This window comes from Lepidothrix coronata, unplaced genomic scaffold, assembly GCF_001604755.1.
Source record: "Lepidothrix coronata isolate B3197 unplaced genomic scaffold, Lepidothrix_coronata-1.0 Scaffold33, whole genome shotgun sequence".
NCBI lineage: Eukaryota > Metazoa > Chordata > Aves > Passeriformes > Pipridae > Lepidothrix > Lepidothrix coronata.
Window position 1 is genome coordinate 5,762,889 of NW_016690213.1, and position 18,357 is coordinate 5,781,245.

General features: G+C 36.6%; 1 protein-coding gene across 2 annotated transcripts in view; it reads left to right on the forward strand.

Moving 5' to 3' along the window:
* Positions 1–18,357, forward strand: part of PRKCE (protein kinase C epsilon) — a 288,770-nt gene that overhangs the window by 177,989 nt on the left and 92,424 nt on the right. For both annotated transcript variants that reach the window (XM_017811754.1, XM_017811753.1), the window contains exons 5-10: positions 333–418; positions 2,882–3,014; positions 5,786–5,928; positions 7,104–7,200; positions 8,860–9,074; positions 10,269–10,442. In XM_017811754.1, coding sequence (XP_017667243.1) covers positions 333–418; positions 2,882–3,014; positions 5,786–5,928; positions 7,104–7,200; positions 8,860–9,074; positions 10,269–10,442 — 848 coding nt within the window. The remainder of the gene's footprint in view (positions 1–332; positions 419–2,881; positions 3,015–5,785; positions 5,929–7,103; positions 7,201–8,859; positions 9,075–10,268; positions 10,443–18,357) is intronic.

Genomic DNA, 18,357 nt, shown 5'->3' on the forward strand with positions numbered 1-18,357 from the left:
TAATGTGGAGATAGTGGACTTTATCAGATAAATAAATAGAATATGTAAAAATCAAGAAAAATCATGGATAATATTTCAGAAGGTAATTTATAGTTTTATAGACTGAGATTTTGGCACATATGCTTCAGTTGTCTTAGAATTCTTTGGTCTCTTGAAAGTCCATTATCTTCTGCCTTTGTAAACGAACTGATTTCGTAGGTCTCACCAAGTCACTGTCAGTCACTTGCACACTTTCAAATCCCAGTGTTTCTAGTCTTCTGAGATCAGTCTTTTGCTTTCAAATTAATCTTCATGAAATCTCATTCTTCTATCTGTTTGGTTTTTTTTTCTAGTTTGCACTTGTGTAGTCCACAAGAGATGCCATGAACTTATAATAACAAAGTGTGCTGGCTTAAAAAAACAGGAAACTCACGATGAGGTAAATGTTTATAAAATAATTTTTCTAGATAAAACTCTGTCTTTCGTCTCTTCAAAGTAGTGTCATCTCCTCTGTTTAATCAATAAATGTTACAGTCTTTTTTGTGCCCTTCTGGTCATCTTGTGGTGTAGCATTTACTTTGGAATGCCAGATTGCTATCACAGTTTCATGTACGTGGGAATTATCATACAGCAATTTATTTCTAATTAGAAATAAATTTATTTCTAATTAATTATATTTCTATAACATCTGAATGCTTGAAGTCTCAGAGAGCTCTTTCCACTCCTTTTCATTTTTAACATTCTCCATTTCTGAGTTAATATAAGTTTTCTTGTTTCAATTTAAAAGAAGCAAGCTGGGATCCTTTACTTCTTAGCTGCATTTGGTGTGGCTGAGTCGTTAACAGCTGATAGGACAGGCACTATGCTTGTGTATTTTGCATCAGCGTAAAAGACTGCCCAGAATTTGCTTGCAAAGGCTTACCTCGACAAAGGTTGCATCCAAGCTGTCAAAATGTAGAGCAAAAGCCATCCATGCATTGAAGAAGGCTTGTGGATGTTATATAAGATGGTAGTAATAACACAGGATACTGTGTAGCTGTCAGGTTTTTCAGCATCATTACTTCCCATCTCAAGCAAGCTTTTTTTTAATTAACGGAATTAACACAATATTTGCTTTATGCTATCATGCATTTAAATAAATGAAGACATCACCTGAAAATAAAATTAGTTGCCTTCAGAACTGTACTATCAGGGAGGCTAATACATCTGCAACTACCTGAAAGGAGTGTCAGTCTCTTTTCTGAGGTAACAAATGACAGGACAAGAGGAAATACTCCCTCAAGTTGCACCAGGGAAGGTTTAGATTAGATAAATTAGATCAATTTCTAATGGAAAGGATTGTGAAGCATTGGAACAGACTGCCCAGGGAAGTGGTGGAGTCACTATCCCTGGAAGCCTTCAGAAAACCTGTGGATGTGGCACTGGAGGACATGGTTTAATGGTAAACATAGTGACGGTACTACGTTGACAGTTGGACTTGTTGATCCTAAAGGTCTTTTCCAACCTTAACGATTCAATGATTCCATGGTCTGCCAACAGCACGTTCAGCTTTGGATCAGAGGATAAAACAAAGGAATCCTTTCATTTGAGTTAGAGATCTCTCTCAGCTAAGATGGCCCTTTTAAGCTGGGTTAGGAAATCAGTGTTAATTTCTGTGGACAGTGATACACTAGAGAGCAATGTGACTGCTGTAGTGTTCAGCTCCCTTAGACTCCTCAGCTTTGAGGAGGCTGGGTTGATAGGGGGCAGGTAGGGAAGTGTAATTACAGTTTTTTAGATAGTTTTAGCCCTCAACTGTAAACAGTGAATGCTTTATCTTATACAGAAGTTTTTCGTTTGTGTTTCAACAGAAAACCAAATGAATGCTCACTGTCCTGTTCCGTTTTGTGCAATGTCAAGGGCCCACTGTCTTTCACCATAGGATTAGGGGACATAGTCCTTGGCCACACAAAAGAAGTACATTTCTTAATTTTGTTTATTAAAAACCTACATTCATATGAAATCAGAGTTGTATGCAACAGAGCAGTTTTAATCCATTCTTTCAACTTTGATAGAAGTTTGAGAGAGGCACAAACCGATCTCATTCTCCCTGTGCAATTCACTGCCATTTTCCCTCCTGTGGAAGCATTCTTTAATATTGGGTTCACAGCCAGTATTTTACATCTGAAATGTGGTCATGTGCATATGATTGTGATAAAGGACTGTGTTTGGCTAGTGCTGGTTTTGCGTAGTACTCATGGGAAGATAGAAAACACTGCTTAGGTTTATATTCCCAGGCTCCAGACTGGTGGAGACTTACATACTTTGCTGATATAATGCTCTCATTGTTTAAAAGGGGTACTAGATCACTGGAGAAAAGCCAACGGTAATAGGAAAAGGAAGGAAAAACATAAAAATAAATCTCCTGCTATGCAATGGCCACTAATAAAACTTATCAATGACATCCTTTAATTAGTAAGTAATCATACCTTGGAATCCCTGAACACAACAATCTATCATTATCATTATCTGAAGAGTGTGATATGAAAAGGTTTATGGTATATTTCTCTTTCTTAGTCCTGTGGTAGTTCAACCTCCTGCTCCTAAAACAATTGGGAGGGACTTCCTTGCTTTCCACATTAAGAGATCTTTCCTGATAGCTGTGTATTTGTTGTTCCCAGAAGTACTAGGAAGTAGACTCTTTATCTCTTGGACAACAGCAGCCCTTCCCCCTCTTTTCCCTGAATAAAGTAGTGAGAACAGCTTTGGAGCTGAAGTATATTTAATGCAATGGTCATCATCTGAGCACAGACCTATTTAATCTTGTTTGAATTCTGTGTGGTTTGAAAACAACAGGGCCTTGGCATACAGTGATTGCAAAGAAATTAATGAGAATTAAATATGCTGTGCTCTCCTTTTTCAGCAAGTGGGATCCCAGCGTTTCAGTGTCAACATGCCTCACAAGTTCAGCATTCACAATTATAAAGTGCCCACCTTCTGTGACCACTGTGGTTCATTGCTCTGGGGTCTATTGAGACAAGGTTTACAATGCAAAGGTAAGGCACCACTTTGGAGCTTTTCTTTTTGTTTGTGAGTGACCTGTAGACTTGGAAAGACTTCAAGTTATTCTGTCTTTGCCAAAATGTACAGAAATGAATAGAAAGTAAGTAGTGGACCAATGTAAGGATTGCCATCATGGTTAGAAAACGGTCCTTTACCAACACCAGTCAGTGACAGATGCAGAGGACAGAGGTGAAGAAACACAGTATGCACTCACTGCCATGTAGGTTTATTGCCACATAGGATATTAGAAGTTGACAGAAAATAAGGAGCATGAGAATGTACATCCCTACAGATTACGTGCCTTTTGTGTTTTCAGGTTGTTAAACTTTTTAAACATCATTATTCCCTTTAATATCATCTTCAAAAATTTCTATTATGTATTGGCTACACTAGGTAGAACCAGTCCTGTGTGCCTATATCCAGATTATGAGGTATTCTTATCTAGCTAAATCATCCTTTGTGATGGTCTGCCTAGCCCTTCTATTCCAGAAAATAAAGGATTCATTATGTTCTGCAGCTTAAGGACTATGTTCTCTGTACAGTAACTGTGTGAAGTTACGGCTGGCAGGTGCATTCATGTCATTTTAGCTGTCAAAAATGTTTGGTTCTGTATCTGTTTGTTTAGAACTGATCCATATATCCCAAAGTGGGGAGAAAAAAAGTGCAAACAGTTCCAAAGGAAAGTAGTATTTTAGAAATAGTGAATAAAATACTTCAGCTACTGGGTTGAAGGGAGTAATGTCATGAAGATTGTCAGATTCTTAGAAAGTAGTACCTAGTGGAATTATAAGCATTTTTGTTTTGATACACCGTACAAATGGATAGGTCTATCTTCAGAAATACAAAAATCATGTTATGTACACTTCTCAGCAGCAGAAACATGGAGTCACATATATGTATGAACATGTTATCTATTAAATATATCCTTTGCATTTAAGATGAGATATAACTACAGGTGAAGGTCAGACCTAATGTTTCATGTTACAAAATTGCTGAGCAGCAAGGGAAAGAAGAAATTTCTTCCATGGCAAAGTTATGTACCATGAGAGTGTTCTGAAGTTCAGACCTTCCATTGTGATTCTATCTAGTGAGCAGTGATGAAATGTTAGGCTCTAAATACTATTGCTTTACTGCTATTGAAAATTTGCACAAATGCAAATTATCTTAATTATTGTGAAGATATGTTGAGTGAAGATTTTTCAATTAAACCAGGGTTTTTTCTCTTTGTTTTTTTTTTTTTTAGCTAGAGCTATAGTATCTCTCCACCTAATCTGTGAATATATGAGTTCGCATTCATATTCTATCTCAAGTACCATAATGGTTCATTTGCTCCCAAGTGTAAAAAATAATGTTATTTCTCATATGTATGCATTTACTGTTTAGCAGATGCACAGAAAAAATAGTGCTATGTTGCTTTCTTCATATTCATAAAATTATTGCTTATAAAAATGCAGTGTTGTCTGCATGAAATGTAGAACTCACCTGAGCTGAGAATGCCATTTTCTCTGTGCTTGGTTTTTTCTCTTTAACAAGTGCTGAGTGACTCCTTTCTTCAGAGATGTACTTGCTTGCCCAGTGTTATTAACACCATAAGAAGTGTGTAACAGAGGTTTATTCTTCTTCTGTTTGTTTTTTTTTTCACTAGTCACTCTTGTGCATCTTATTACAAAATATGTTCATAAAGTTGCACTGTACAAAATTTTCCTCCTTGCTTTATTTCAAGCAGTTCAGTTCCTCGATGTCCACTGTTCTGGATCCTAGGTCAGATGTTTTACGTGCCACTGAGGTTTTCTCACTGCATATACATTCACTGAAAATACCATGTTTAGCAATTTCTTTTTGCTTTTCTTGTGAGCTGATACATATTTAAAGAGGAAAGGCAGTGGCTTTCTGAAGCCCATGGTTACTGCCAGATACAGTGCCTGGATGTAATCCCAGAGGCAAATGCGTTTCTTTCTTTAGGGCTTGTACAGTGAAAGCATCATTGATGAAAAATATAGTGAAATGCAACTTCATAAATACATACTTTTTCTTTTCTCTGAAAAGTAATGAAGTGAGTAATTTGAGCAATTGAATGTTAAGCTAGCATTTAATTACACTTGAAGTTTTGCCACAAGAGGGCACTGAAGTCTCAGATAAAATATATCACCTGCTCCTAACAGAACTGTGCTCCACGAGTTTCAGTGAAACTGTGTTCTTGCCCCTGTCCCATAATCTGGAAGCAATGTAACTTTTTTCACCTCTTACTGGTATGCTTGTCTGGGAGATTTAAGAGAAAGAGCTTAGTAACTGGATTGCCATCTAAAGAAAGTGGGTGTCTAACACTTTTATTAAAACTTAAAGCACTGTTGGTTTTATGATTGCCTGCATTAGAAGTTAATCTAATTCTGTAGAGTAGAGTAAGAAGGAATAAAACATATAGATCTAATGTTGTGCTCTTGGTAGAGGACTGTTAAAATCCAAGCTCTGAAGGACTTTTCTTCAAATTCTATTTAAGAATTACATGATCATTAGATATTTTCATTTGTTCCTGTGTCTGTTATGGGTACTGAGTGAAAACACTATTCTGCGTTATCATACCAGAATGATAACCAGGTTAGTAACTTTATATTAGCTTTGAAGTGTACCTTCAAATCCAGCTAAGTATTTTCCTACTGAGATCGTTTTTATTTGAAAAAGTTCTTGGTAGGTCCAATAAGGTCTGATTTAGGTAAGACCAATGCATGCCAAGGTAGTATTTAGTTTACTTTACATCTCATTACAGTTTGCAAGATGAATGTACATCGACGCTGTGAAACAAATGTGGCACCAAACTGTGGAGTGGATGCTAGAGGCATAGCTAAAGTTCTTGCAGATCTTGGAGTCACTCCAGATAAGATCACTAATAGCGGGCAGAGGAGGAAAAAGGTAATTTTACTAGGAATTATCATAGAAAAAAGAGATAAGTATGACTATATTGTAACTTTATTAGTTGGAGTTCAATCTCACTGAACTGACTTGCGCGATAATTTTTTTTAAGTCAGTACAGACCTAAGACTTTGGCTTTTGTTTTATAAGTGCAAATCATCTATTCTGAATTTTGGTATGAAAATTATTTTGACCTGCTACAATGCTGCAAACCTGGAGTCTGTAAAACGTGTGGAAGAATTTTCCCTTTTTAATTTTGGGGAAGGAGATTTGACAGAGAAAGAGTATGACACAACATTTCATAAAAACATAGATGCCTGTTTGGCTCAGAGTTGGCATTGGATAATTGATTGACTGGGAGACAGATCTACTCCATAGTATTGTAAATGCTGATAAATGAGCAATGTGCTGATTCTCATGAAGAGGAGCTATTTGCCAGAGACAGTTCTACAGTTATCATCACTATTATTGGAAGAACCAGGCTGTTTTAGAAATAAAAAGCATAGGTCACCCAAGTACATCCAAAGCCAATGGAGATATACTGGATTGATGATATGTATCCTGGATCAGAATGAGCCCACACTTTATATCTGTGTATGATTGCGATAACAGACACATTGCTCTCTCTTACAGAAATAGGCAATTTTTAACAAAGTTTCTTTAAACACTGACATTTGCTTCTTTTCATTTTCCTACCTATTGCACACTGGGATCCCACGTGCACTGTTTAAAATGTTACAGAAACATAGGAAACTCAAGAATAAATCAATTGATCTGACTCTCCTGGGCAAAGTCATTGTCATGTTATTACTTCATGAGTTAGTTTGCAGTGCTTGCTGATACTTGTTATAAACGTATTTATGGGATAGACTTGAATACAGACTCATGGTGGCTATTCAAAACTTTCCCACTCACTGGGTATGTTTGCTGCATTTATTTCATCTTAAGAACCTGTTTTTCTTTCAATTGCCTGTTCTTTCGGTGTTTATATTATGGTCTCCATTTGATATGATGCCATCTACAGTATGGGTGAGGTTCTACTAGTAAGAATCCATAGGGCTAGAACACTTTCACATTGCTTGATACTTCCACTTATGAATTAAAGTTGTTGAATTAAATTTCCTCGTGGCATGGGAAGACCTCACAGCTGAGTACCCTTTTGGAATTGTTCTTAGCTAATTGCAGGTGCAGAGACTCAACCACCAGTTCCAGGAAGTGCATCATCAGAAGAAGATAGGTCAAAGTCAGCACCAACATCTCCATGTGATCAAGGTCAAACATATCTTTTTATTTCCTAACTGAAATATTTTTTTTTGTCACACATTTTCCTTCTTTATGAGGGCTTAAAACTATGAGCCCCAGCCTCTGTAGAACCAAATCAGTTAAGTAGTTACCACCAGAAATTGAAGCACTTAGAGTTATGAACTGCAAAAACTTTTTAAAAAGGCCTGCTTCTCATTTCATTTAAATCTGTGAAATAAAGTGGCTTTCAAAGGGTAAATTATAAAACAGTCATCTTAAAATATTAAGTTTATTAGATTGGTCCTTGTCAACAAAATACATTTATGGAAGGAGTTTATACATTCTACTGTAAGAGTGAGAACATTTTAAATAGTAACACAGAACTTGAGAGAACCTTTATTTATCTGAAAATCCTCTGTTAATAAGTTTCTGAGATAAAATTGACTCCTTGTAATTCCATGTTGAACATTTGTGACAATAAAAGCTTCCACCCAGATAGGCTATGCTCGCGTATCTGGTCTCTAGAGGCTTCATAAAGCTGTGTTTCTTTTCAGCAATTTTTTTTAATGCATAGATTTGGACAAAAATATTTTAATCTTCATTGAGCTGAACAGCCAATTGTGTATGTATGAACAGCCTGAGCGTGTATGTCAGGAGCACTTTTTGCGTCTGATTTATTTGTTGTTTTTTAAAATCAGAAGTCTGTGAGGTATTTTATGTACCATCACGTGTGTAATCTGACAAGTGAAAAGTCTTTGCACCAAGACATAGGAAGACAGAAATTTTTGTGTCAAATTCTTTGAAAGTTGTTTACAGTTGAGACATTTCTCAACCTTATTTTAAGGAAGACACTTCCAAAGGTCCGTTGTAATTAAGTGCTGTAAACCTCTGCATCCAGAACTGATTTAAATTTGTCAACCTTTTGGTTTCGCAGAAATTGTTCTGATTGAATAATAATTTTTTAAATATCTGATGTTTTGCTGTCAGAATCCATCTAAGTTCTCTCTTAAATTTCACTTTTTTAGCTGTCCAGTAAAGTTGCTTCCAAGGCCATCAGGCAGAAGTAACATGCAAAACTTGGGACAGACCCCAAGATCCGTTAGTCACCAAGACTCACTATATTTAACACTGAGAAACCTTCAGAACCGTTTAGCAGATCTACACAATTGCTGCTTGAAGCAGCACTAGGAATGGTCAAAGATTTTATTGGCAGGCGTCTGCTAACAGCTGGAGCTGAATAAGATGCTCCATTCATGTTGACTTCAAGGACTGGGACGCCCAAATATCCTTTGAACTTTTGAAGACACAGCTCTAAAATACTTAAGCAGGAAGATGAGTAAGTGCTGCAGGAAGATAGAGATATTCAAAACAAAGTACTTCTCTGTGGTACAGGAACACCCAAAGTCACTTAAAACAACTATTTGGCTACTATTCTGACTTATCTTTCAAGTTTTGGATATGTCATTCTCTTAGGTTCATTTTAAAAGGCCACCCTTCCTGTTAGAGCAGGGGTTTGGCTGATTACTGTAAGGTGGAGAAACAGTTTGCTAAATATGTATTCTTAGCCACAGAATGCTCTTAAACACAGCATTCAGAGATGATGAATGTCCCTTCCCACACCGATACAGACTAACACAGGCTGTTTTTCTGATGGTTAGTTAAAACTAACTTTTCCTCACCTTTCAACAGAAATCAAGGAGCTGGAAAACAACATTAGGAAAGCATTATCGTTTGACAATCGGGGAGAGGAACACAGAGCAACAGCTACGACGTCAACAGACAACCAGCTTAACAAACCTGGGGAGAATGGTGAAAATGGGGAGGTTAAACAGGCTCAGGGCAAGCGAATAGGCCTTGAAGAGTTCAACTTCATCAAAGTATTAGGGAAAGGCAGCTTTGGCAAGGTGGGTAGCTTTTCTTTTCTTTTCTTTTCTTTTTTTTTTTAAATTGGTGTGCAGGGGGTTTTTGACTGTATTGCTTTGGAAATGTTCATAGGGACATTCAGAAAGTGCTTTACCCAACAAATCAGAAATATCAGTCACCTAATGAGCTGGCATTTTCTGTGCTTTAGGTCACTTTGTTAACTAGGGTCAAGCCTTTTGAAACAAAGTGTCAATGTTCCATTGTATCAGGATATTGGTAATAAAGACATACATACAGTTACATACACACTGTTCAACTAAATTTCTTTTGGTCAAGGAGGAAAAATCAGCTCAGTAATAATGCCGTGGAGTTACTTCACTTTCTAGATAATACCCAGTTCAAGTTTACTTATTTCACAGAACAGTTTATGTGCTTGTTTTTCCTCAGTGGGTGTGTTCAGTGCTGGAGGAAGCAGAACTGAAGCATTTCCACTCAGATACGACAAGGGTTTAGAGGGCTGACCAAAATACCACATAAGCAGCAAAGATGTAACTCACCAGATACCTTTGCACAGTAGGGAATTGATGAGGGGTGGAACTGCTTTATTTACAGGGCTTATAGATTTTCTTTTCACACTGCTGTGTACTGTGGAATCAAAGAGGAGGACTGAAATGTGAATCTGTTTCAGAAGTACACTCTTCCTTCCTTGATATACAGGAACTGCAGATGGAAGGGAACAAGGCTGAAGCAGTTCTTTTGTCCCCTGTTTTCTAATCCTTTCTCTGAAGATTACCCTGGCTCCAAGCCAGAACTGACCTTAAAGAGAATATAGGGCCCAAACTTTAAACAATAGTAGTAGTTAAAAATCAACAACTTGAAAGCAGCTGGAATGGTAACTTTGGTTGTATACTAAGTTCATCAGACTCAAATCTCACTAACAAAAGTGGGAGATAAAAGTGGGAAATAAATTTCTGTTCTATATCAACTTCCTTGTTTACTTTTTGAGACTTCACTAAGATAATTAACAAAATAGATACCTTCTCTTTCAAATTGAAAGAATACCAGAAGTATATTTTTCTAAAATTGCAGTACTTTACTTTTTATTTTAAAAACTGCAGCTTCATTCAGGAAAGCATGTAACTGTTTTTGAATTTCCAGTGCAGTCAAACTCATATGCAACCCTGCGTTTATGGCATCTGTTGTTCATATGTAAACAGAATTTCTCCTTCTTTTAGGTAATGTTAGCTGAGCTAAAAGGTAAAGATGAAGTATACGCAGTGAAAGTCTTGAAGAAAGATGTCATACTTCAAGATGATGACGTAGACTGTACAATGACAGAAAAGAGAATTCTTGCATTAGCACGGAAACATCCGTATTTAACACAACTTTACTGCTGCTTCCAGACAAAGGTAAGCTACGTGAGCCTTTTACCAGTTTGTGCCCAAGAAACAATATTCACTATTTCCAGACTGAAAGACAACAACATGAAAAGTACAACAATATTTTGAAAATATTTCTGGTAAGTTTTTGGCATTTCCGTAGTACTGTACGGGAGTACTGGCTGCTGTTAAATAGTATAAATACTATTACCGCATAAGTACCAGGAGATGGCAGTAAATGAGTTAAAAAATAAGAAAGCCACATGCAAAAAATACACAAAAACTACCGAGGTGCCATTTTCTGTGTTTCTTTGGTACATTAATAGGGTGCATCATTTATTGAATTAAGTACAAAAGTCTTTAAGAGCCAGTATTCAGAGTAAAAATGGTAAAACAATCTTGTTGGAAATGGGGTTATGGCAGAACTCATCTTTTCAGTTTTCTTGTGCTGTGTAGTATACAAAAATGTTCAAAAAAGAAAGGAAATGGGTATAATGCTTATCAAGTTCCTGTAATATTAGTGACACGCATGTGCTTGAGGAGCCAGGAGAAGGAAGGCAGAGAGAGCTAATAATGAGAGTCTGTTACCATGGTGTGTTCCTTGCTGGTAATTTTTCATACAGAATTCCTCTTCATAGCATGTTTTGGATTTGCTGCTTATATAAAAGTGAATGTTTGGCTGGTGTAGCTCAGTCTGTATCCAGTCGGTGTGCTTGAAACCAGTTGTGTTTGCAGAATATTTCTGGTTTCCTTTTGTAGTTTCTTATTTCTCTCTTGTCATTCAGCTGAGCTGAATTTGAAACCAAGTGATCTTTAAGGTCTCTTCCAACCAAAAGCATTCTGTGATTTTATGAAGTAAAAATGCCATTTATTTCAGTGGGACAAATTTTTGACCTATGAGGAATAGGTTTAGATATTTGTGTGTTTTAAATGAAACACTTGAAAACAATCAACTTCCTTGAAACTTGTGGGGTTGGTGTTTTATTTTTTTTCAGTAAGACACTACATTTGGGTATTTGAGTCAATTTAATGGAAAGATTAAATGAATAATTAAATTACCATATTGAACAAAATTAAGAGTTGCTAATAGTGTGTATGAGTGTATGTGTGTGCACATGCAAATACCTATATATTCACATACTGTAACCAAAACTATGTATGTCACAAGTAAGCAATTGCAATACTTACGTGTGTAGAATTACAGAAAAGCTGTGACTAAAAGATCTTCTAGCAAAATTATCAGGAAAGATAAATAAGGCAGTGGGAAGGCCATTGAAAAACAGCTAGTAGGATCAAGATTATAATGGTTCAAATACAGAAATAGCAAACATTTAATATGTTTATACAGTTCTTAAAATAGTGAAAATGCATTAGCATTTTATAGGCTTTGAAGTTGTCACAAAACAGTAGCCCAGGAAGATGTTTATACAATTTATGTCTGTGGAGAATGTTTCATGCATTCAGTCTTTTATTTTATGTGTGAATATACTCTTAAATTGTTTTAGTGTATTATTTTTAAGTTTGTAACTAGAACTAAGCATATTATTTCAGATGAAGGAAGCGATAAAAAGATTGTACTGGGGTGATGTGATCAGAGAGGGACCTTTATGACTAAGTGCACTCCCTGAAGTGCAAATAAATGCATCAGCAGCCTGATGGGAATCATGTGGCAGAGCATTGGTAAAGATCAGTTTTACGTGAAGTGAATGATGACTGAAAATTCTCCTGCTACTCCACGGATTTCCTGGACATTCCTTTCCTTTTGTACTTTTTATCTGTTCTCCCCTCTTTTGTATCATGCTTTCTGCTTTCCTCCCTGCTCTCCAAAGCCATTCATCAAAGATGTTCAGAAATTCTTCTCACCGTCTTCTTTCTTCCCAGTTCTCTTAACAGAGAGAAACTGTAGTTTGTGGCTTTTCTTGAACTCAGAGGAACTGATACTTCAGTGGTTTATAGTTTACAAGTCATAGGCTAATGTCTCTTATCAAATAACCAAAACTACACCTGGTGATACCCAATCAAATTAAAAGCCCACAGTTGAAAAATTGAAGGATTTTTTTGAGCATGGCCTATGAACAGTTTACAAAGAACTCTTTATAAAGAAATGAAACAACCAAACACCAAAAAACATGTAAAAGCAAAAGCAGTACATCTGCTAAAACTTTAAATTATATATGAATGACAACAAATGAAAATGTACCTAGTAAATTAGTCACTGAATGATTTACTCAGGTTCAGTGGAAAAACAGGTAGAAAAACTTGCTTGAACAAACATAGTTTGTGGTTAAAATAGCTTTTCTGAGACAAAGGCTGTTGTACAATAAGTTTTAAAATGTGTTTCACAGTAGCGTGTAGTTACTTACGTTGTGATTTTATGCCGTGCCATGGCTGCTGTACTTTGCAGAACTGGTCCCTGTAGTGATCAGGCTGGAATTAAATTTTACATTTCAAGTAGAGCATACTTACTGCATACACCCTGACTTAATGGGAAGATTGACTCAGTATTTGTTGTCAAAGCACTCAGAGGTTGTCTTCATAGAATGAGATTGTTTGCTTTGTTCCCCTTCCGCAAAAATGCAGATGTAAAAGTTTGACTTTATATACTGCAGTGTTTTCCTTCAGTAATCAGCTGAAGACACTGTGGAAAAGTTGCTTAATATGCTTTTTACAGTAAGTGTGCTTCAGTATTATTTATTTTTTACATGGAGTGCAAACATTAGTGTCGTTTACTAAATGATACTATTATTATCACAGCAAGTAAGGAAGCATATTTTAAATTATTTTGGAATTCAGAAATTGTGCCAAAAAATGGCTAAAACCGGCATACCTTATACACTAATGTGTTCTTAGCCCTATATATCTAAATTTCTTCTAGCAATCCCATCTAACTTCCTTATTTTGAAGAAATATTCTTGGGACTGACATTTCTCATGTTTGCGCTTAGTCCGAAAGCAACCTTTGACCAAACCAATTCACTTTAAGCTTATCAAAAAATGATCCCTACCCAAATCAACATTCTATAATAAGATTTTCTATATTCAAATATTGTACTTCAGGAATAGTTTTATATTCTTCTGCAGTCTGATCTGCAAGTTAAGAGAGATGGGTCCTGTTCCGAAGCTCGAGATAAAGTATGCAAAGCTGATGTAGGATGTTTTTATCTGCAATAGTTTGAACTATGAACTCCACAACCCAGTCCTACACATCAGAAAGAATGTAAAATCTACAGGGAGGACCTCAGCTGATGTGTGTTTTTACGTGGAAGGAGCTTAGCTATTTTAGCGCAGCATATCTTATAAAATTGTGTCACAGTTGGAGAGTGGTTTTCAACACTCTTATACTATGGCAGCATTTCCCTTCTTGCTTTGCCAGAATATGGTCATTGCATCTATCAATGTATTCAGAAGTTTGAGTTATGTTTTGCATGTGGTCTGTCAGCAGGAATATAAATGATGAATACTGTATTCTGTACTTGGCACTCCCATAGTGAAACTTCCCAAGGCCTGGCATAGAGGGTACAGCATTTTTTGTAGTAACTGACCTTTGCTTATCATCATCTTTGATTCATTCGGAACTTCATTGTGTCATTTATTGAGAAAACATCAGGAGTTTTCAGGACTAGTGCTGTTTTCATTCTGTTTTCACTCTTCCTCCTATCTTCTCTTCTTCTATGTCTTGGTCCCTTGATTTTTTAGTAAAGTGTGTCTTACCTGACAGTAATACTGACGTTGCCCAGTTCCTTCCTTCAGGGCCCTCTTCACTCCAACCTCATACCATGCTTCAGGGATCAACTATGGAACAGTATCAATGTTAGAATTTGATAGTGCTTCAGTCAGATGTTGTCTAAGGGGTTTTAAGTGTTTCTAGAGCTATTTTCTCTGAAGACATTCTTGTATTTATGATACTTCATTCACTTTTGGAAGTTCTGGAAGTGTGAGAATTAAAGTGTTTTTTAATGGGAAGTTCTAGAAAATATAACTAGCTTCACTTTATTCCTCCTACACCCCTGTCAACCTTCTTCAGAGTATTTAAAATTTTCTAAACCTCTACCCTATAAGATGCATACGCATATATGTGCACACCCTATAATTTATAGTGAGTTATCCTAATAAATACTTAAGAAATAAAATGGTTTTAAAATTATTTAAGACAGTGAAAGCTTTATTATGATAATGCATTATAAAATTAGAAGACTTGGGAGCTACTGCTTTTAACATCTGCCATTTGATTTTTTTATCCAACTTTATGAAATTAGACAGATTTGAAAATAGTGCTGTCCTTCTCTTTTCATAGCACTATGTTCAACAGACGTAGTAGAGAGTATTATTAGTGCAGAAAAATGTTCATTTTGAATTATAGAGTTGCAGAACTTGTAAAGGACCCTTAGTCAACATTATAGCTGTTTCTGTTAGAGGAAACAAGTAGTTAAATAAAGGGTAGAGAAAGTCAGTTACTACAGGTAAATAGTTAGACTTATACCACCCATAAAAACAATCTTCTTCTGTACAATGTTAAAATCAGCCTATCTATCCATAGCATAGCTCCTGGGCTCACATATGAAGCTGTTCACTTCTTTGCTGTGTTCTGCTGTAGGAAGGTAGAGATCAGCCATATGACAGTGGCAAAACTGAAGGACATCTAGGAAGAGGCTCTAGTGACCCTATTATGACTGTGTTGATCCCTTAACTGTTACATTCTACCTAGTGGCTTACTACTGGTTCATCCTTGATTATCAGTACTATGGTTCAGGTATTATTCCTTTCTGCTGTTTGCACTGTACCTAGCACCCTCTGAGTGATGCTAGAAGTCTGGTTTTATAAAGCTGAAATTCAGGATATTTTATTTCTATTTCAGCTGTCATGATGTACCTTCGTTACTCTGACAAATCTCTGAATCTCTTTATGCATCAGATCCTTCTAAAAACCAAGAGTGATCAGTCTTCCTTCTACTATGAGTTGTATTTAAATGTTTCCAGGAAGGGTTTGGAAGTCCAGTAGAAAGCTGTAAAATGGAGTTCCATTTTTAAAGTGACTTCTTTCATTTGTGAAAGAAAATGTAAAACACCAAAAGGAAAGAGAATCACGTGCAAATGACTTCTTTAAGTCCTAGTTTCTAAGGGCTTTCTAAGTTAATTTACGAAGAATTACTGTAGTGTGTGACCAAAACTGTCTTTGGTAATGTAAAAGCAAGTCTTATTTCTCTTATGTGTATTGTACAAAAAATTACATGTCTTCTGCAATAATAGCTCAGAGGAGTGTCATTTATGATATACTGTGCAAATTAATCTAACTGACTGACCACTGTTACATTCATCTGGGACTAATCAGAGCTTTTAATCCATTTTATCTGGTATTCTCGTACTTTTGTTGCTAAGCAGCTAAAGCCATTATGCAGATATTGCTATATGGGTGTAATCAGTTTAACACAAGTTTGCATTGCCTTTTATTACTGATTAGTGTCAAATTAGAACTTTTTAGGGCCCAATTCTGTTCATTATTATCCCTGCTTCAGTGGATCTGTACATGTGTGAGACAAAAGACTAAATGAACTCTGTATTTTTAGCTATTTTAACTCTAAAATATTTTAATAAATTTAAATATAAAATTATTGACAAAGATTTCTTAATGGTACGTGTTAGCTATGGTAAAAAGGTAGAATAAAATTGTAGGTAATCATAGAGCGATGTTATTTATACTGTTTCTATTATGGTACCTTTTTATATACACATTTATACACAATTATATTCAAACCTCATTTTAATATTTTATTCACTTGTATTGCTATATATGCATATACACAGAATGTGAACAATAGTAGGTGTTTTTTAAGTCCCAGCTGATTTCTACAGGCAGTTCATATCATAAGAAATTAAAATGTACTGATTTTGACTCTTTCTTCAGAATGTTTTCTGAAGCACTAGAAGTTAGATTAGTATCTGGTGATGTTTCATATATCATACAGTTAAGAACTTATGTGAATATATCAAATTGTGGCAGAATAAGGTTTTACAGAAATTTGTATACTGTGTACGTTAAATTTAGATTTCCTGTTGACTGCTGCACCGTATGAATGCATTGACCGCGATCCCTGCATTGTCTAAAATAGACATTATGGTCAAGAATAGTTGGAATGGTGAAGCTGATGATTAAATACTGTAATCATTGTCTCCCTCACACACACAAGCCCCTGTTTCCAGCATGATGACCCGGTTTTGGGAAACTTGCTGTTACGCTGCTCAGTTATCGCTAGCTGCTCTTGAAGGATTATTAAAGCCTGGTTAGCTCACTGAAGATTCATTGTTCACATTAGTCCTTTTAGTGTTAAACTTCAAGTCAGGCTATCACTGCAGCCAGGCTCATCAAGGGCCTGTAGGAGAAATTATTCCTCCAGCATCAATCAGAAGAGTCTAAATGCTTCTCTTTCAGACAGGAAGGACTTTTATTTTTTGATGTAGCACCCAAACTGAACAGGACTCTTTCACACCCTCTCAAAGCTAGGGCTTGTTCCTAGTTTGCATGTATACAAGTGAGTGCTGCAGCTGCAGCTCCATGGATTGCTTTGCTGTAACCAACTGAGGCCTCGACAACCCCGGGAATAGTCCCGAGTCAGCGTCTGTGGCCAGAATTCACTGCAACTGCCGTCATGAAATAGGTGAGGGGAAGCTGGAGTTTGTACTGATTTTTTTTACCTTGGTCCTCATGTCTGCGTATTAGGGTTTTAGAGTTAACTGTGCCGGTAGTTCACTGTGTTACAGACATCTTAGTTTAGCCAAGCGTAAAATTCAACTTCAGGATTTTAATCCTCATCTGATCATGTGCAGGGAGGAGATTTTTAGGATAACAGGTAGAGCTAAGGGCCTTTTAGGTACTGTTTTTATATCTCTTGGACAGAGTAGCTGCAACTACATATGACACACTTTTCCGCTTGGAAAAAGTGTGTTTCTCCAGTTGAGGCATGTTTGAGGGGAGAAATTTTCAGACAACCTGCCAGATGCTTTGCCAGTAACTTTCCTGGCAGGCCTGTCTGTCTTGTACACTATCTTTTAGCAGAGATTAGAGGAGAAAGGAATATTGTCATCCAAACAGGATGAAGGGGTAGCACACTTTCAAACTGGAGTAGTCCCATCCCTTACCGTGTCCACAGAATCTCTGTATAAGCTTTGCACATGACTGTGTTAACATCATTTTAGTTGGTTCCTGATCTGGCATTCTTAATCTTACAGCTCTTGTGGGAACGGAGTACTGTTCCTTATCCAGGAGGATAATTGAATAATGCTGCTTTAAATGAAATCCTACATGTTAAAGCTGGATTGTGGCTTTCAGTTTAGTTTTGTCTTGGGAGAGACAAGTGGGAAGGATAAGGATGATATAACTTATAGCAGCAGCCCTCAGAAGAAATGTGCCTGACTGGTTTTTATCAGGGTCTGTTACCCTGCAGCCGTGTACTGTGACCTTCCTTACTGTCCTTTCTCTGTATGTAGATCTTGAGACCATCCTCACACGTGTTGTAGGTTCCCTCATTTGGACAGAAGAAACCTAAGTGTATGACCTACATGAACCCACTGGTCCCTTGTCCTAGCACCCCTTGTGCTTTTTCTTGTATTTTATGGCCATAAAGCACTATTGACAATGTGTCTGTAATGGGTTCAGGATACAAATGAATTTTTAAATGTAAAACCTGTCTTTAAAATAAGTGGAAATGTAACGCTCACATGGGTAGCTGTCAGGATATCTTATTTATGCTTGTGCACTGTTTTAAAAGCTATTTAAAGGAAGCCTGTGCCACACAAGAGATTGTGGGGAAACATTTAAGGCTGTGTTTGTTAGGTGTTGCTCTTACAAGTAAACAACAAACGCACCCCAAAGGAAAAGTCAGGAAAAAGGAAACTGCATATAAAATTTGATTCTTCTGCAGCTTCTTTTCTAAATGCAGGAAATTATTCTCT